We start from the raw sequence: 19,072 nt of genomic DNA on the forward strand, positions 1-19,072 counted from the left end.
CCTATGTATCCCGCATGTATCCCGTGCACAACGCTATGTATCCCGCTATGTGGAATGTATCAAACGCTATGTATCCCGTGCACAACGCTATGTATCCCGCTATGTGGAATGTATCAAACGCTATGTATCCCGTGCACAACGTTATGTATCCCGCATGTATCCCGTGCACAACGCTATGTATCCCGCTATGTGGAATGTATCAAATCTAATGTATCCCATGCACAACGCTATGTATCCCGCTATGTGGAATGTATCAAACCTAATGTATCTCGTGCACAACTCTATGTATCCCGCAAACATCATTTTTAAGGGATTTTTGGTAAATAGAAAACTAGAAGGGATAGGATGTTATTTAGTACTTATAATATGTAGTTCCTATAATTTATACAAAAGAAAATGATCCAATATATTTCACGTGACACTGATTCGTCAATTTTTTTTACTAAATATATATATATATTATTAAAAAGCAGAAGCAAATAATGAATACATCATGTAAATAACACCCCTTGAACCAAAGTTGGGCACAGTTTGGCTGGTTTAGCGATGGAATTTCACAAAGGTGAAATCGATTATATATCTAAGTTAATGTGGACTATGTTTTCTAGTTGAGCTCATCGTTTTCAAAGAAAAGTAACACGTTATAAGACTTAGTCTTAGTGGCAGACAAAATTTAAACATCTTAATAGAATTTTGTCACAAATAAAAGCTTTACTAGTTAATTAAATCTTAATATTGATAATAATAATAGTAATTATAAAGAAAGAAAAAAGCTTCAAAAGGTGCAGAATGACTTAGTGGCGCATGTGGTTTGAATAGTTTAATTATAAGTAGTTAAGTACTAATATTTTTTTTATCTAAACAAGCTGGAATAATCATTTTGTTCACTAAACATTATCATGTCGAGTAAATTAATTTCAGTGTAGTACTTTAGATCCATTATAATTATTGCCAAAAAGAAAGGTTTCAATTTGTAATTAGCAACTATTGGGTGCCACTTAGAATTAACTAACAAATATATAGTACTAAAAATGTTCCCTTTTTTTTTTTTTTTTTTTTTCATCGTATCCGCAATGAAATCCAATAAAATCTGAATTCATGCCCAATAAAAGATCGAACACCCCCTAGATCCACACATGTTCATGCATTGCAGTGCCCATTTATAGGGTTATTTTCAATATGATTTGTTTTTCATTCACGTAGGCTCAAATTGAAGATAATCTCTTGAGATCAGGATGGAATCACAATCATCGACAATAATCCAACACACATTAACATTTTTGTGAATATTATATATACTATATAGTTGTTTAATATGATGTCACCTTTTCAAATAATAAGTATTGCATGTAGTTTATGCCGGATATGCTGAAAGGCTTTACCTGAAAACGTGGGGTGCCTTTTGATTAATTGAAATGATGGGTGATATCTTTTGTCTATATATATTTTATTTATTACACGTCATGAATATTTTTTCATTTTCATAAATTTTTGACGGTCTTTCGAAAACAAGTCCTTTAATCTCCACAAAGTAATAATAATATTTATGTGTACTCTGCCCTCTCCAAATTCCACTTTATGGAATTTCTCTGGATATGATATTGTTATTAGGGAAGTGCTAAATGACCAGAAAATTTGGTCAGAAAATTTAAAAAATTATAATATTTTTTTTATTTTAAAATAAACTGATATTTTTTCCATTTTTTAGTTAAAAGGTATTAAAGTTAAAAGGGTAAAAATGTTTTAAAATGTAAAATAGCATAGATAAAATATCATTCTAGCCAAACTCTGACCAAAAAGATTTTTCCTTGTTATTATTATTTAAATTTTACCAATAGCTAAAAAAAATAGTTACTCAATTAACTTGAAGATGATCCTCTCACTTATGTAACATCATAAGCATAGTTCCGATTCGGAAATCAGAAATCCGCAGTTGCCTCTTTAACCATCTTATTAAGGGTGGGATGACTTTTTCCGAGAATATCTTAAATAGGTACTTGGGCCAAGCCAAGCGAGAGAACACTAGCCAATGCCTACCCTATCTTAGAGTGCTTCGTGCTAGGAATGATTGGGTCTAAGACCCTTGGAAGGAGGGAGACTAGTCTCATTACTTCTCACTTAGAGAGAGGTGCACCTAATCTACCGACTACCTATTCATTCATCAATTACGGTGGTCAACTGAGTTAAACTAATAGACCTCTATTGTATCATAATCAAGCATCCATCCTTTTATTGTTATCAATCAATGTCTTCTATGTTCGATACTACCCTATATTATAACATTTTTGTGAATGTTATTTTCATCCAAGTGGTCTTATTCTTTACTCCTTAGTGACATAAATTTAAATTCAAGGCGAACAATATCACAAATAATGGAAAATATTTTTGTTACTACTAAGTATTACTTTTAAACCCTAGTTGCAAGTTGTTGGGGGCAGAGTTGTTAAACTTTATTACAAGCAATTAGTGCTACAAAAATAATTATTTGTACTGTCAAAAAGAAATAGAAGTTGTTCACTTGCTCTGCAAACTTATGGAAAAATAAGAGACAGATATAAACAACCAAAAGAGAATTAAATGCACATGAGATTTCTTTCTGTTTCTTCAAGTTATGTACAAATAATAGTAGTAAATTCAAAACAAAGAGCCTCCAAAATTTATTTTTTTCCTGAGAAAATCTTTTAACTCTGGATTCACTAGGACTGGAACAGTATACAAAGTGGAGATAAATAATTATGACAACAATATAACCATATAAGTTTTTCTATTAAAGATTTAGTATTCGAAATTTATTGATCTGACTAGTCCAACTAGTCTACTCTAAAGGATAAATTATCAAAAGGTTCTATCTTGTTCATTTGCCCTATTATTTAGTTACTTTTAACTTGGACCTAGTTTACATCCACTTAATTCTTTTCACACCAAACAAACATATAAAGCACACCAAACACTTACAAAGTGTGCATAATTTTTTTTCTTTTCACTTTTATAAGAACACATTAACCATGATAAAGAAAAAAGCAGCCCATTTTCACACATAAATTGTGTTTAATTAAGGTTAGTAAGTACTAAGTAGTAGCTTTTTGAAAGCTTCAAAAGAAAAGGTACTCCTAAAAGACAATGGACATCTACATATATATAGAAAAAATAAACATCACTTTCTTCATTGAAAAGAAGCAAAAGACATGTAAGCCTAGGATAGCACAGAAGTTCAAAAAGGTAAAGAGAGGACAAAGAGACAACAAAAGAATTTTCCACTAAAAATCCTCTATTGGTTGTTCCCAACAATTGACCATTCACAATTCCACTTTGCTTTCATTTTTGTCTCCTTTTTCTCTTCTTTATCTGAGAAATTCATATTCTGTTAGTAGCAAAAAAGACCATATGCCAAAAGGGTCTTTAGTTTTTTCCTTTTACAAAAAACTTCAGCAGCTTGGTTCTTCAACATCAGCTTCAAAGTCCCAGCAAAATGTAGTACACCAAAGTTATAGGAAGAGCTACTAACATCCCAAATATAACCCTGCAATAATTATTCAAAAACATGATTTAGTGTTTATTAAAAATCAAAAATACCATACAACATTTTATAGTTGATAGGCAAGATTCTTGAGTTACATTCAACAAGAACCTCAAAAGTTATAGTATTTCAAGAATGTTTATTATTCACATTTCATGATAAAAACATGATGTGTGTTTTGAGGCCTCACCCTGTGCTCAATATATCAGGATGGACGCCGTATTCCTTCGCAAAGACGAATGGAACGATTCCCTGAGGTAGTGCTGCCTGAAAAATGAATTTAAAGCAAATTTGTCATTTATATGAGTGGCAATAAAAGCATGTTTATGTATCGTTATGAAGTTATCGTTTACCTGAACGATAGCAATATGCAAAAGGACACCTCGAAGTCCGACTGCAATGGAGGCAGCAGCCATAACTGCAGGACCAGTAAGGAATCTCACACCCATTGAGAAGAGAGCAATTGTTTTCCCACAAGCAATGATTCTAGGCGACAATGCCATGAACAAACCTGTCGTTCCATTATGAAAATCAGTTTAAAACACTAACATTCTCGCATAAGAACAAAGGGAATTTTGTGTGAAGATTATCTAGTTGTTATATCAGACATACCAAGACTAAACATTGCCATTCCGAGACCAGCATCAGAAAGAATCGATATTGATTTGGCTATAATCGCAGGCATTTGAACATTCCACCTAAAAGATTTGGCATTAGTCACAAGTCTAATTATAGACCATGGCATATAAACTAAGTAAATTTTGGGTAAACATACTTGAAAGAGACCAAGGACCAAGTTAGGCCAATGAGGCTGGAGTAAGTATTTGGGTTCCTAATTAGTTTTCGCCACACCATAATCAAAATGAGCCTGGTCATGACACTAGCTGGTGGCATGGCAGTTGCCTTGGTCTCTTCTTGAGCAATCTTGGGACGGAGCTCGGTTGTGGAGCTCGAGCGCACAACTGGCCCTTCCCGGTCATTTCCATTCAGGTTCTGTTTGTTTCCAAATGTGAACTCTTCTCGGCCAAATTCATCATAATCTAATGTGAGGAAAAAACATTCAATCAATAAGAGAATACCTAGATAAGTTTTTTAATATTAAAATGAAACACGCATGGATATAAACGATTCATACAGTCGGTCCAACTAGTTTGGATTTATGCATGGTTTACTAAAAATTACCAGACATGATGAAGGAAATAAGGTGTTACAGTAGATACTCAACCAATTTCCTATGCAACATGAGAAGACAAAAGTAATACAAGCATGTTTGTCTCAAGAAAAAGACAAAAATATGGCCATAATTTCAGGGATTGGATATGCAAGGCTCCAAACTTATGCCTGAAACAAGAAACTAATGAAAGAAAACAACTCAATAATGCCAAATTACTTAACAAACTTCCAACCTTCAACCCTCCACAGATTAATCAAACACAAATCTAAAAATCTATCTAGTTGAACCAAGGGTCAATCGGAAACAACCTCTTTACCTCTGAGGTAGGGGTCAATGTACACCCCAATTAAGTGGGACTGCATTGCATTACAACATACAAGTAACAAGAACAAGCAACACAAAATCCATAATAAGACAACCAAAATCAATTAAAATTTGGAAAAACAACAACTAGTACAACATGGTACATGGTATATTATTCGCAGTTCAAGAATGTAGTTATACCTTTTGGGTGGGCTCCAACACCAAGCTCATTACCATAGTCACCTCCTCCCCTAAAGACATGAATCCCTCCTTCAGATACTGGTGAAGCACTTGAACTCCAAACAAACATGTGAAGATCTTTTCCACCTTCTGTACCACCATTAGCCTTCTTCTTGGTCACTGGTCCAGTGGCTGGAGAAAAGATTCCAGCATTAGTAGGAGCAGGGTACCCTGCATTTCCCTGTCCATAAACCCCATTTCCTCTACCAAATCCAGCAACACCACTCTCCTCATCATGACCATAGTTCCCAAAATTTGAATTCCTTGGACTCATATTTGCATTTTTTCCATTCACCATTGAGTAAAAATCAGTATGGTTAAAGCTTGAGCCTCTAGGAGTTGGATTTCTTGAAGATTGCAATGAATAAATCTCAGCATTAGTTAAGTTGGATGGTCTAGGAGTTAATGAAAGACCAGAATTAGGACCATGGGATCTTCTTGAAAAAATTTCAGACCTTGAACTAGTAGATTTTCTAACAGTTACATGAAGTTTCCCATCATCACCAACTTCAGCTTGAGTTTCCAATGGCTCTTTACCATCTAATGAAATAATATCAGAATCCACTTTAAAGGAAATAATGGACCCTCCGGTGTCAGGAAACTGTTCTGCAATAAGCATTCTTGCCCCTCTATACTCAAACAAGAAAAGCATCAAAGTGTACCAAATGATACATTGAAGCACAACAATTTGGACCATTAAGCTTCCTGAGGCATCACCATACATACCCTTTAACAAAGGGATCCCCATAACTAAAGTGTTTGGTAAAGTGGACAGTGAAAACAAAGTAATGGACCATTCAAGGGACCCCCTTGAGCTAACTCTTGACCAAATAGCTAGAACAAAAAGAACTATGATTTTCTGAAGAGTGTCAGCAGCTATGAACCTGTAGTTCATTGCATATGGATTGTTGGAAGCAATGAAATGAAAAGATAGCAATGGAACAGCAAAAAGAGCAACAAATCTATTGATTCCAGAACATTGGTCAGGGCTGAAAATTTTCCACCATTTTACTGAACCATAAGCTAAGATCATTGCTACATACAGTGGAACTACAGCAGTAAGAACATGGTAAAGGTCTGAAAGTGATATCATTTTTTTTCTTACAAAGATTCAAACTTTTCACTTCACAAAACAAAGTACAGATCAAGAAATGGATATTTGATCACAAAACTCACATGGGGTTATGCAAGAACACAAAAAGATTCAAACTTTCCCTTCACAAAACAAAGTATAGATCAGAAAAATGGATTTTTGATCACAAAACTCACATGGGGTTTTTCAAGAACACAAAAAGATCCAAACTTTCCTTCAAGTACAAAACCCCACTTCAGTTTTTCTCCTTCTTTCTCACCTCTAACTCATAAATACTAAGAAATGGGAGAAACCTTCTTAGCTTAAAGAAAGATATAGCTAGAAAAGAGCTACTTGCTACTAGTGTTTTTAAAAGGGAGACTGTGAGAAGTGAAAAAAAGAAGAGGTTTTTGTGTGGGAGATGAAAGAAGTGATATGATATATTTAAGGAAATTAAATGGCAGACAAAGAAGTAAAAGCTGAGGTCCTTTGGAAAAAGCTTCTTCTTTTTAGTAAGTCTTTTCATGATGAGAGAGAGGCCTCCTAAGAGCTCTATAACACAGTAAAACATTTTAATATTTGTTGGATAAATAGGTAATTCTCATTTCTCTTTAAAAAAAAACCAAGAGAGCGGGAAAATGAAAATGAATGCAAATAAATATTCAATCAAAAAGTGTGAGAATTCTTTGTTGATGTCATAATATTGTTAACTTCTATCAATGTTTTATAAGGAAATGAATTTTGAGCTTAATTTAATATAGAAAGGTAAGAATTGCCCAAAGACGTATGTATAAATTTATTAATTAAATTTTTAACAAGAATTAAATTGATCTAATTCTAATATGATATTAAAGATTTATACTTTGCGTCTATCACAATTCCAAGAGTTAGTTTAAGAACTAACGATTATCTAAAATTATAAAAAGAGATAAATTGACTTTACACATTTCACACGCTCAGACATATTAGCTAGAACATGAACAAGAATTAAATGAGCCTAATTATGATAGTACAAAACTAAAGAAATGAAATTTGAGTTTAAATTGTCTTCCTCCACTGAGGTGGTAAAATTCAACGTGTTTTACACAATTTTATTAGATTAAATTTATATATTGCTAAGCAACTTGTGATTTAATTTTTTTGATCATTTTACCAATAAAAATGTATTTCTTGAGATCAGATATACTTTATGATATTGGAATATTAGTATTATTTCAAAAAAAATTGTCTTTGATATATAGTCAGTGGGTTATATTTTCTGGAGCTGATAATTAAAAACGATAATAAATATAATTTGGAAAGTATATTTTTTATTCTATTTTATTTATATGAGAGAAAAGGAAAGGACCAACATTCAACAAACAAGAATATCAGAGAAAAGGAAAGAAGAGAAACAGAAAGATTCTCTCTTCACTTTTTTATTTTTCTGTAAAATTATTTTAGGGATTACTTAACTTAATTTTTTACAGCTTTATTATTACCTTAAAATATTTTTGTAACTTTTACTGCTGTCGGATGGAAAAACAAACTTTTCTTCTATGAGGAGTCACTTTTTCCTTTTTTTTCACTTATATTCTTGATTGGGTTTGTTAAAAGTGTTTAAACTTATGATCTTAAATATATAAGATAAATTGGAAAATAAATTTGAATTGGTCTGGTTAATTTAAGCATGAACAATTGATCCAATGTTGAGTCTAAACGTAACTGGATATGTTATGTTCCAAAAAATTATATCCAATGATCTTGAAATGAATGGTCTTAAAACTAGACTCTGCGTGTTCCATGAATAAACTTTCAAGACCAAAGATCAAAATTTGTTCAACTTCGAATTTTATCAAAAAGTAAGTAAGGTCAAAAATTCAAAAATGTTCACCTCCAAAATCATTCTTGTAAACCACTTGTGTTCAAGGCGATTTACTAGTTTTTAAAGTTTTGGATTGGTTGAATAGTGTCACTAAAAGAAACACACCTCTTAATTAGTCGAACCCTATATCAAAATGGAGTGGAAAGTGAAAATATTACACATGTTTTGAACTCAATAAACAAATTAGTGTAATTTATTAAGTCAAACAAACAATACATGTGAAGAGTTTGGATCGTAATATCTCACGTGAAAGAAAAATCAATATAAACATGTTATTAAGTCAAAAATCTACATATGCCTTTTAAAACTATTTTTGATATACTAGGTTATTTAAGTCAAAATCTATGTTCACGAAATACGTAAAGATTAAAAAACTTTTAGAAATAAAATCTGTATATACATTTATCCTTTTCAGTTCTTCTCTTATAATTATAAAATATATTATTATGATATAGTATAGATATGGGATGAAAGTGACCTAGTAAATAAAAGTAGGATTTAGAATATCTAATATGTAATAATTGCAGGAGGAGATATTATAGATTCCCATCAATTTTTTTGTGTGCTACAGAGGATGCAGTAATCATTATTTCCACATAAACTATGTTTTTGTTTATATTCTTTCTTGTTATGTTATGTCCCTTTCATTTTTATTCTTCTTTTTAGTACTTTAATTCCTTTCCAAAATCTTTTCAGGTTCTCGTGCTTATAAGTAACACTTACCTCTTGTCCTTACCTTGATCATATTTTTTTTTCAATGTTCAATATTTATACGAAGATTTGATTAATTTAAAATCGTGTCGTATAAAATTGAGTAAAATATGAAAGGAAAGATCAAAGATGAAGTAAGAAATACTTTTCACAAACTATTTAATGAAGTTTTCTTTTTCCTATTAAGAAAGAGTCGTGTTTGATTGTCATGTTTATGCTTCATTACAATTTTGTTCACTCGAAATTCTTAATCTGTAATTAAAATTGTAGAGATCTTATCCATCGCACTAGAATTTTTGATGATTGTCTTTTCTTTTATGGATTCATATGAGTGAAATTCAAAGGGTTAATTACTTGAGTGGATCCCTTTTAAAAAATAATTACTTATTTTAAATATACTCTTTAATTATTACCATTTATAGCAATATATAACAATACAATGTATTTTATTAAATTGTGTTTCTCTCGCTCTTTTTTTTTCTCTCTCTCACACTCTTTCTTCCTTTCTTTCTCTCTACAAACTTTTTATGAGCTCTTTTTTGATCTCTCCAATCCTTGGCTAATCAATGATGTAGCAAACGAAAGAGCATTTTATTATCTGTAAATTGAATAAAATTTGTATCAATAATGAATTAAACAAGTAATCCAATCGTAACAAATAAACCAATAAACTGCAAAATGAATTAAACTTGTATTAAAATAAAAGTGTAGTACACAAATATTAAAGTTGAATTAGAAGAGAGAATTAAGCATGAATAAAAAACGTAACTAATGAAAGTATTATACAAAATTAAATTTGCATTAAAAATGTATTATACAAAATTAAAATTGAATTAGAAGAGAGAATTAAGAATGAATGAAAAGTGTAAGTAACGAAAGACAAGACAATAATCTACAGATTGAATTAAACTTGTATTATTCATGAATAAAACAAGTATTTTATGTGTCTTGTAAATTATTTTTGGTTTGTATCACTAAGAACATGAGTGATGTTTGCAATATGTATTAAAAATGTATTATAAGTGTGTCACCTAAATTATTTTAGTTGGTATCATTAAAAGGGGAGTGAAATTCGCAATATGTATTTTAAATGTATTGTTCATGATTTTAATACAATTTTAATACAATTATGAAATATATCTAATACAAACAAAAGAGCAGTCAATGATTCGTAGACTAAATAAAACTTGTATCAATAATTAATTAGACAAGTAATTTAATCGTAAGAAATGAAGAAACATAATAAACTGCCAAATGAATTAAACTTGAATTAAAAAGTATTACACACATATTAAAGTTGAATTAAATATGAATGGAAACTAATCACAAATTCATAAAATTCAAATAATGAATTCAAAATTTGAAGCTTTATAATAACCATCAATGGTGAACTTTTGTTGTTTTAATTTTAGATATTTGAAATTTCTGCTTGAAAACTTAATTTTGTACAAATTTTCGGTCTTTCTATTCCTTTTAACATCGTATTTTTGGGTGAAAATTGCAAATTATGGGTAAAAACTGAGTAGAGGAGTTCTTTAGATGGAAATTTGAAAGAAGAAGAAGAATAAAAAGAAGAAGAAGAGGAGGAAGATATAGAATGACACAAAAAGAGACGAAGAAAAAAAATAAAAGCAGAGGAGGAAGAGAAAAAAAAAGGCAGAGAAAGAGGCAAAGCGAATATAGACGGTACAATTTTTTAATTTCAAAAAATTATTATATTTAGTTAGAAAAATTATATTGCTATAGATGGTAAATATTTTTTTAATATAACATATTTATGTGATTTACCCAAATTCAAACAACAGAATGGGCTTTAGGCCTTATTCCTTTTCAGTTAACCAGCAGATTTTAGCTTAACAAATTAGCCCATGGGCTCTTGGTAAATTTTTCTCAAACAGAAAATCTTAACAATATAAGGCCCAATAAGACAAAGTTTTGGGCTTGATATACAAACTCATTTTTTTGGGTGAAATTACAGTATTAGTTTATTAGTCATCATGGCTATATTTTAAGTTAACTACCACTCGCGACCTATATTCGGTGATAATTACGTGGGCTGGGGTTTTGAATTTATATAATTTGCACGTTTGTATCATTCAGAATTTGTATAACTTTATAATGTAATTTTGTATAATATAATTTGTATAACTGTTTAAAGATCAAATATTTGTATTTGTAGAAATTCGAGTTTATACAAAAATACAAATGTACCCACGAATTATACAAACGATGTAGCTTAAACAGCAGCCACATCCCATAAATATGTCAACTATAGCTATGGAGCATAATTACATTTATTATATATAGTTACTATTTGTGAAAATTCCTCCTCCTTTCCCCCCCCAATTGATAGGCTATAGCTCATTTAGTATTATAGATTGGGCTCGAGTTATTTATTAGTATAATCAACATATTTATACGTATGAAATACACGTACTTTTTACGATGAGAACGTATACGATAATTAGCGCAAAATTGTCCCGCATGCATGCATATACAGAGAATTATATAAAGGAAAATAATTGTTTTTACCACCTACCCAGCTGGCTCACAAAAAAAATTCAGAAAAATAATAGCTTTAATTTTGATCCATATATACCGTATCCTTCACCATTTATGTGTTGCCCTAATGCGTCTTGTTAAAAATATATCTTTACTTTATCACCTAATAGGTATGATGAAATACAAATGAGAAGTGAAACTTATGATTTCGAGATTCTAAGAATTACCCTCAGCCCTAATATAAGATATACAAGATCTTTCATCGTTTTAATTTACAATTTAGAATTTAAAACTCTGGAAATAGAAAAACTTCTAATACGAAACACTTAATAAGCGCTCTCTATATACGTGAATTTAAATTAGTTAATTTGTTATAATTATTATCATGTCCTATTGTACTCTAACACAAAAGCTCAAAAGGCATTTTTGGGGAAAGTGAGAAATCTATGATAGTTTATACCAAAATCATGAAATTATCTATTTTATATGAAAGATAAAATTATCTACCGGTGGTTCTATTAAAAAAAAGTTATTTTTTTTTTCATGTAAATTTATAACCCTTGCTGGAACCCAGCTACCAACTGTTACTCCATTAATTTTGTCATGAAAAATAAGTGATTTACAAGTTTTACGTACTATAGGGAAAAAACAAACGTACAACAACTTAGCTGTTTTGACTAAGACTATTATAAAATGAATAGGACTTCTCATAGAATATAATTCCATATTTATAGGATCACCATAGGGTGACAAAATATGCAATAAATGAAAGTGTAATAGACCATATTTTAGTAATTTAAGAAAATGTTTCCCTCATATTCATCTATGCATGTTTTAGTTTTATGGGTTTAAGCTACTTTTGCTTTTCTTCTTTCTTCCACAAGTCTTTGTCTTCATAGAGCTAACCAACTTAAATTGACTTATTTTAAGTGTTTTTTATAAAGTGAAAATAGCTTATAAATATTTCTTTTAGTGTATGAATTAATTTTTAAAATGAAATTAATGTTCTATAGATTTCTCTATACGTTACCAAACACTCAAAAGTTTTAGTACTCATCTATTGTAATACCTCTTTCCTTTTCGTTTTCCATTTGATGTTAGGAATTCGTTTTAAGGCCTGATTAAGTTGAATTTGTATTGAAAAATTCTACTTTAGGGTAAATTAGAGCGTTCACTATTAAATACGATTTCTTATATATATATCTAAATTTTGAATTTGAAATGTTTGTTAAAGATTGAGAAGTTTTAATTACCATTCCGGCATCACTTTGGATGATTATAAAACTTATAGTGTGGTCCATGGGGTCCTCATTTTGGAAAAATCAATGATGAGTTTGATATCTACCTCACATCCTTACTAGAACCTATCAACCACATACATATGCATGAACCATGATTTTTTAATTTCAAAATTATGTCCCCTATTCAATTCACCTTTTCAAATTTTTTACCTATATATATGTACACATCTAATTATATTAGAATTAATAAACTCCTAACAAAAAAAACTCCTATCAAGTCCCATATAGCTATCACAATATAATTATGACAACACAAGTACCAAAATATGTTGAGCCAAGGACTCAAAAAATGAACAATGTAGCTAACCATTTGGAGCCATGGCTACAATTGGAAGGCAAAGTGGTGTTTGTAACCGGTGCGTCGGCGGGGCTCGGCCGCGAATTCTGCCTTGACCTAGCTAGGTCCGGGTGCAGAGTCGTGGCGGGTGCTCGTCGAGCGGACCGGTTGAAGTCCCTTTGTGATGAAATTAATACAATGGCTGGTTCAAATTCTCATTTAGTTAGAGCTAAGGCTATTGAACTTGATGTTACTGCTGATGGTACAACTATTGAAGCATCAGTAAAGAAAGCTTGGGATGCATTTGGTCACATTGATGCTCTTATTAACAATGCTGGCGTTAGAGGTACGTACGTAAAAAAGTTTATACCAACAAAATATGTGTTGCATATCGATCGGTTCGGCTGATTTTAGAATTTATCAATTTTATTTATCGATTTCGGTTAGATTTTAGTAAAAACACGAATGAATAAGTAGTTTCTTACGAAATTCCCAAAATATTTATATTTATATTTAATACTTGTAATCACGATGGAGCTAAAATACTAAAATACATATATGACATTTTGAGATTCGACTCATAACATGACATACTTTTTGAAACGCTTTGTCACTAAATAAAATATTTATTTATATCAAAGAAGATTAATTCAACAATTTATACAATAATAATTAAAAACATTGTATTTTATAGTTTTTTTTTTTCTTAGCCTTTGTTTAGTAAGTTATTGAAAGTTTTCGTGAATTCCGAATCATTAATTCATTGCACTTCTATATATATGCAGTATAATTTTTTGGCTCAAGCTACTTTAATATAATTTCATATATATAATATGAATCTATTTTGTGTGTTTTATCTATAGGAGGGATAAAATCTTCAGTGGATATTTCTGAGGAAGAGTGGGAAAATACTTTAAGAACAAATTTGACAGGATCTTGGTTAGTTTCCAAATATGTTGGAAGACAAATGCAAGCTTCAAAAAAAGGAGGCTCAATTATTAATATTTCATCTATTTCTGGTTTAAATAGAGCTTTACTGCGTGGTGGTATTGCTTATAGTTCCTCCAAGGCTGCTATGGATTCTATGACAAAGGTTATAACCTAACCCTAAATTAAATGACGTTTGTCGTATCAAACACCTATCATAATAACTTTGTTTATGAAATTTGCAGGTAATGGCATTAGAATTGGGAGAACACAATATTAGAGTGAATGCAATAGCACCAGGTCTTTTCAAATCAGAGATTACTGAGAATTTAGTGAAAAAAGATTGGCTAAAAAATGTAGCAAAAAGAAGTATTCCACTTAAAACTTTTGGTACAACTGATCCAGCATTGACTTCACTATTGAGATATTTGGTCCATGATTCTTCAAATTATGTATCTGGCAATATATTTATTGTTGATGCTGGTTACACACTACCTGGAGTCCCTATCTTTTCTTCTCTCTAAGTTATGCCGCTTGATGATCACTATAGTCAGACATCTTTATAACAATCATCTTATGTAACGATATGTCACTATAATAGTCAAATTTCCTTTGGAAGCATCCATAAGATATTTGGGCAAATGGCGTCGTTATAAAATGATTTTTCTATGTATTATATTAATGGTTTTTTTTTTTTGTTGTTGTAATAAGAAATGTTTCCTAGATATTATGAAATGTTTCCTTGTATGTACCAATTCGTTTGAGATTATTTGATTATTTCTTGCGTCGACATACAAATGCACCAATGATGTGACACTATGATAATTGAATATAATAGAGATCATGATCAAATAGGTCCAACTTTTGTATTTCTTTCATATTTGTATCATTTGTAAACAAAATGATCCAGCCACATATAAATGCACTTATTCTGATGAGCAAATTGCAATTCAGGGCATTTCTATGAAAGAAATAAAATAAAGGGCAGGCTAATGTTCAAAAAACTCGAAAATCGGGGCACAATTCAGATCCTTCCAACAGGAAAATGTATAATTTGAACAACATTTTAAAACACACACCTCTCCTAACTAGACGAGATCCACTATATGTTGAGTTATTAGTTGATATCATTGACACAAGTCTTCACTGACAAGATTGACTAGCAAAGGCGAAGAAATGATTCATTGACGCCTATTTACCAAATGCCTATTATGAGGCTTTCTAATGCCACGGCCTTGCTTAGGTATGTCCTTCAACTTCATTACTTGAACAGTCCTCTGCCTCTTCGCTGAAGAACAATTGATAAGGAAATATCATCAGACATGTTTTGTAGTGCACAATGAGTTATTTAAGTCTACGCACCAAACTAACCATTTTCAACTTCTTGGTAACACTCATGGAGCTTTCGCTTTGTGGCCTCAAGTTTCAAATGTTCTACATCCTCATCGGGGCATTTCAGTTTCTGATACAACAAAATGATGATCTGTTAGTTAGAAATCGAAGCTTTACATGAACTAGAAATTCACACCCTTCGAATACTCACTCACGTTTTGTTGAGTAGGCACATGCCTTGTTTGAATTTTTCTTTGGTCAGATTTCTCCTTGAGTTTCATTTCATGATCATTGTTGAGCTTTTGTTCGAGCGTTGGCTTAGTTGGTCTTCCACGCCCTGAGTTGCCTCCGGGAGGCATATTTGGTTTGACAAGTACTGAAGTTTGTTTCCTTTCTTGCTCGTCCTTTTGGCCCACGCTGATTATAACATCTGAAAGAAAATCCACGATTAGATGAAGAATCGAATAGAAAAGACTAGATTTGAAATAATTACAAGGACAAAAGTTTCTACTCACTTCCATCATCATCCATGCCATCAAAGATCTACATTTAATATATAGAGAATGATAAAAACGAGTCAGTTTCAATCATGAAGATAAAGATAAATGATTTTGTCGAAGAAAGGTATGACGTTAGGCATACTTGTGACAACTCGATTGAAGTTGTCTGAGTAAAAAGGAAAGGTATGTCCTCCAAGGGTGGGGCAGGAAGTCCTCCGTCTTCTTCATCAACAACAAATGCTTTCGTAGACTCAGATTTCCTTTCTGTACCAATAATTTCACAACTCACCACATTAGACTTCAATAATGACCTTAAACATAGAATACAGAACACTAAATTTTGGAGGACCTGTTAATGTTGCTCGAGCATCCATCCACTCTTGTACCATTTCAATCCACCCCCTGTGATGCATGAGAAAGGAATAAACACAACGACACTCGTTTACCATATCCATCCAGTCTAATCTAAGTCATTGTAAGGGAATAATCAATGTTTCTACACAACGACAGTTTCTTATATAACCACAATCAAACACAAAAAGTCGCGGTTAAGTGCACAAAGTGGTGAAATTAGGTATATGCTTCAATTACTTAATAGTACTGAAGCAGAAAACTGTACAAATAAGGTAAGGACATCATCACACTCCCTGTATTATCCACGCTAGCATGTAAATAAATAAAAAAACAATATGAAAATCCTACAAAAGCTGCAAGTGATGACAAAATGGTGCGATAACTCAAAAAGAAATATTGTTCAAAACTATATTAAATGAAGCATCATGTCATAGTTCAGCAGCAATAAAAAAAGAGTGACATACTTGACCATCTTCCTGGCCAGACATCGAATATTTTTTGAGTTGTGCCATCTGAGAGTAGTAACAGACTTCCCAATTTCTGTGTTCTGATATAAAAATATATACGTTGAGTACGAATTGCTGATAAAAGAAATTGCAAATCAAATCAATACATTGATAAAAGATCAAACCTGCAGAATCTCCACGGACAAAGCCATCATTTGAAGCCTCTTTAAGCTCTTATATATATTCGAATCAGACTGTCAAAAGAACATAACATTATCAAAATCTTACAACTGAAGACCCTCGACTCAAGTAGAAACATTTCAAAGCAGAAATAAAGGAAACTAAATGGCATCACATTTCTACATTGTTTCAAAGACTAACTACAATCAAATATCAATAAAGACAAAAAAAAATTCTTACTTCATAATGTATAAAAAATAATCAAGAAAACATGTACAAAACCAACAATAGCAAAAAATAGTTCAATTGAGTGAAGTAAAATCACTCTATTGATATGTACCTCATTTTGATTGTTATCGATGATTTTCTTGATCAATAGAGCCTCGTTAACAACTCGAGACTCTTCCTCTATCTCATCACTCAATGCCTCAACTTCAACATAGCTGTTCTTGATCGAAAGAGCCTCGTTAACAACTCGAGACTCTTCCTCTATCTCATCACTCAATGCCTCAACTTCAACATTGCTTTCACTTTTCCTTTTTTCAATATCACAATCATTTAACTCATTTTTACACTTTCTTTTACCCTTATCTCCCTCAACATCAACAACATTTTCTGCCTTATCACTATCAAAATCCCCAATTGAGAAGAGTAGCTCATTAATTCCATCTCTTCTTAATTTAAACTCTTTTGGGTGATCAATGGCTGCTACTCTTAAAGCAGATTCAATTATGTAAAAAATGTTCAAGTTTGATGACCTAAAATAGGCTCTCCATTGCCTAAGTTCGCTAGACATCTTTTTCATGATTGTGAATCAAGAACCTTTCTAAACAACAACCCCAAGCTAATACGATTAACTATCTATAACACCGAGAGAGTAAAAATTCAATCTTGATTATACCCAAAAACTAAAAATTGAATTTTTGACTAAAAAGATTAACTATCTATAACACCCAAGAGTAAAAAATCAATCTTTATCCAATTTTCACACTAACCAGAGACTAAAAATTGGATTTCTGATAAAAAGATTTAACTATCAATAACACCCACAGAGTAAAAATTCAATCTTTATCCTATTTTGACACTACCCAAAAACTTAAAATGTAATTTTTGATAACCTGATTAACTATCCATAACACCCAAAAACTAAAAATTCAATTTTTATCCTACTTTGACACTACCCAGGAACTAAAATTTGGATTCTTGATAAAAAAGATCAGCTATTTAACACCCAAATAGTAAAAAGTCCGTCTTTATCTAATTTTGATACTATCCAAAAACTTAAATTTTAATTGTTGATGGAAAAAAGTTTGACTATGTATCTCAAGTTCTTATCTAAATTTAATGTTAGTTACAAAATTAATTACAATAATCAATGACTTGATTGTTCTACTATATGTGGAAAAACTTCATAAATGTAAATTTTGGAATGTATATCTCAAGTTCTTAACTGAATTTTAGCCTTTTAAGTCTATTCATTTATGCTTGGTGTAATTTGACAAATATTGTTTTGACATAATGTATTATTACAACAATCACACACACAAGGAAACAAATTAAAGGTCCATATGTATAATGTCACAACTAAGAGCCCATTTGAATTGACTTTTAAAAAAAAAAAAATTTTAAGTCAGAGATAAAAAATTAAACTGAAATGACTTTTAAGTCAAAAAATAAAAAATAAGGAGATTTACATTTGATTTTTGACTTATTTTAAGTCATTTTTAACTTATTTAAAGTTATTTTTGACCTTGCCAAAAACTTCCTAACTTATTTAAAGTTACTTTTTATATTTGTCAAACACTTCTAAAAATCAAAACTGACTTTAAAGTAAGTTTGACCAACTTTTAAGTCAATCTCAAAATTCTGGATACGCAAACCTACCAACGTAGTTGTTATTAATTTTGTCATGAAAAACTAGTGGTTTACAAGTTAAATGTACGGTAGGGAAAAAACAAACGTACAACAACTTAGTTGTTCTGACGAGAGTGTTTGAATTGGCTTAAAAGTTGGTTAAGCATACTTTTGAGTCGATGTTGACTTCCTGGAAGTGTTTGACAAATATAAAAAATAACTTAAATAAGTCAAAAATGATTTAAAATAAGTTAAAAAGTGTTTGGCAAGGTAAAAAAAATTGACTTAAAATAAGTTTAAAATAAATCAAAAACCAAAGTAGGTTTTCCTATACTTTTTATTTTTTAACTTAAAAGTTATTTCAGTTTGACTTAAAAGCTACTTTTTTAAGCTAATCCAAACGAGCTCTAAGATTATTATAGAATGTCTAGGATTTCTCATAGAATAAAATTCCATATTAATAAGACCATCATAGGGTGACAAAATATGCAATAAATGAAAGTGTATTAGATCATATT

The 19,072-nt window shown here is 31.0% G+C and overlaps 3 protein-coding genes across 3 annotated transcripts; 1 reads left to right on the forward strand and 2 right to left on the reverse strand.

The window, feature by feature from the left end:
* Nucleotides 1-3,137: 3,137 nt before the first annotated feature.
* On the reverse strand, nucleotides 3,138-6,576 carry LOC125834465 (auxin efflux carrier component 1-like). Its single transcript, XM_049513613.1, has 6 exons — nucleotides 5,196-6,576; nucleotides 4,293-4,557; nucleotides 4,130-4,215; nucleotides 3,871-4,028; nucleotides 3,708-3,784; nucleotides 3,138-3,520 (listed from the first exon to the last, which is right to left on the reverse strand). Exons 1-6 carry the CDS (start codon nucleotides 6,325-6,327, stop codon nucleotides 3,454-3,456), a joined length of 1,785 nt encoding a protein of 594 aa, XP_049369570.1. The 5' UTR covers nucleotides 6,328-6,576; the 3' UTR covers nucleotides 3,138-3,453.
* Nucleotides 6,577-12,894: 6,318 nt separating this feature from the next.
* Nucleotides 12,895-14,639, forward strand: LOC125834547 (uncharacterized). Its single transcript, XM_049513676.1, has 3 exons — nucleotides 12,895-13,307; nucleotides 13,825-14,054; nucleotides 14,134-14,639. The coding sequence occupies exons 1-3, from the start codon at nucleotides 12,929-12,931 to the stop codon at nucleotides 14,410-14,412; spliced, it is 888 nt and encodes a 295-aa protein (XP_049369633.1). The 5' UTR covers nucleotides 12,895-12,928; the 3' UTR covers nucleotides 14,413-14,639.
* A 430-nt stretch (nucleotides 14,640-15,069) lies between these two features.
* Nucleotides 15,070-17,505, reverse strand: LOC125833950 (probable mediator of RNA polymerase II transcription subunit 26b). Its single transcript, XM_049513123.1, has 9 exons — nucleotides 17,041-17,505; nucleotides 16,706-16,774; nucleotides 16,539-16,621; nucleotides 16,070-16,122; nucleotides 15,863-15,984; nucleotides 15,736-15,763; nucleotides 15,436-15,650; nucleotides 15,260-15,350; nucleotides 15,070-15,176 (listed from the first exon to the last, which is right to left on the reverse strand). Exons 1-9 carry the CDS (start codon nucleotides 17,503-17,505, stop codon nucleotides 15,070-15,072), a joined length of 1,233 nt encoding a protein of 410 aa, XP_049369080.1.
* Between the last annotated feature and the right edge of the window lie 1,567 nt (nucleotides 17,506-19,072).

Source organism: Solanum verrucosum, unplaced genomic scaffold (assembly GCF_900185275.1).
Source record: "Solanum verrucosum unplaced genomic scaffold, falcon-dt-bn FXZP01000285.1, whole genome shotgun sequence".
NCBI lineage: Eukaryota > Viridiplantae > Streptophyta > Magnoliopsida > Solanales > Solanaceae > Solanum > Solanum verrucosum.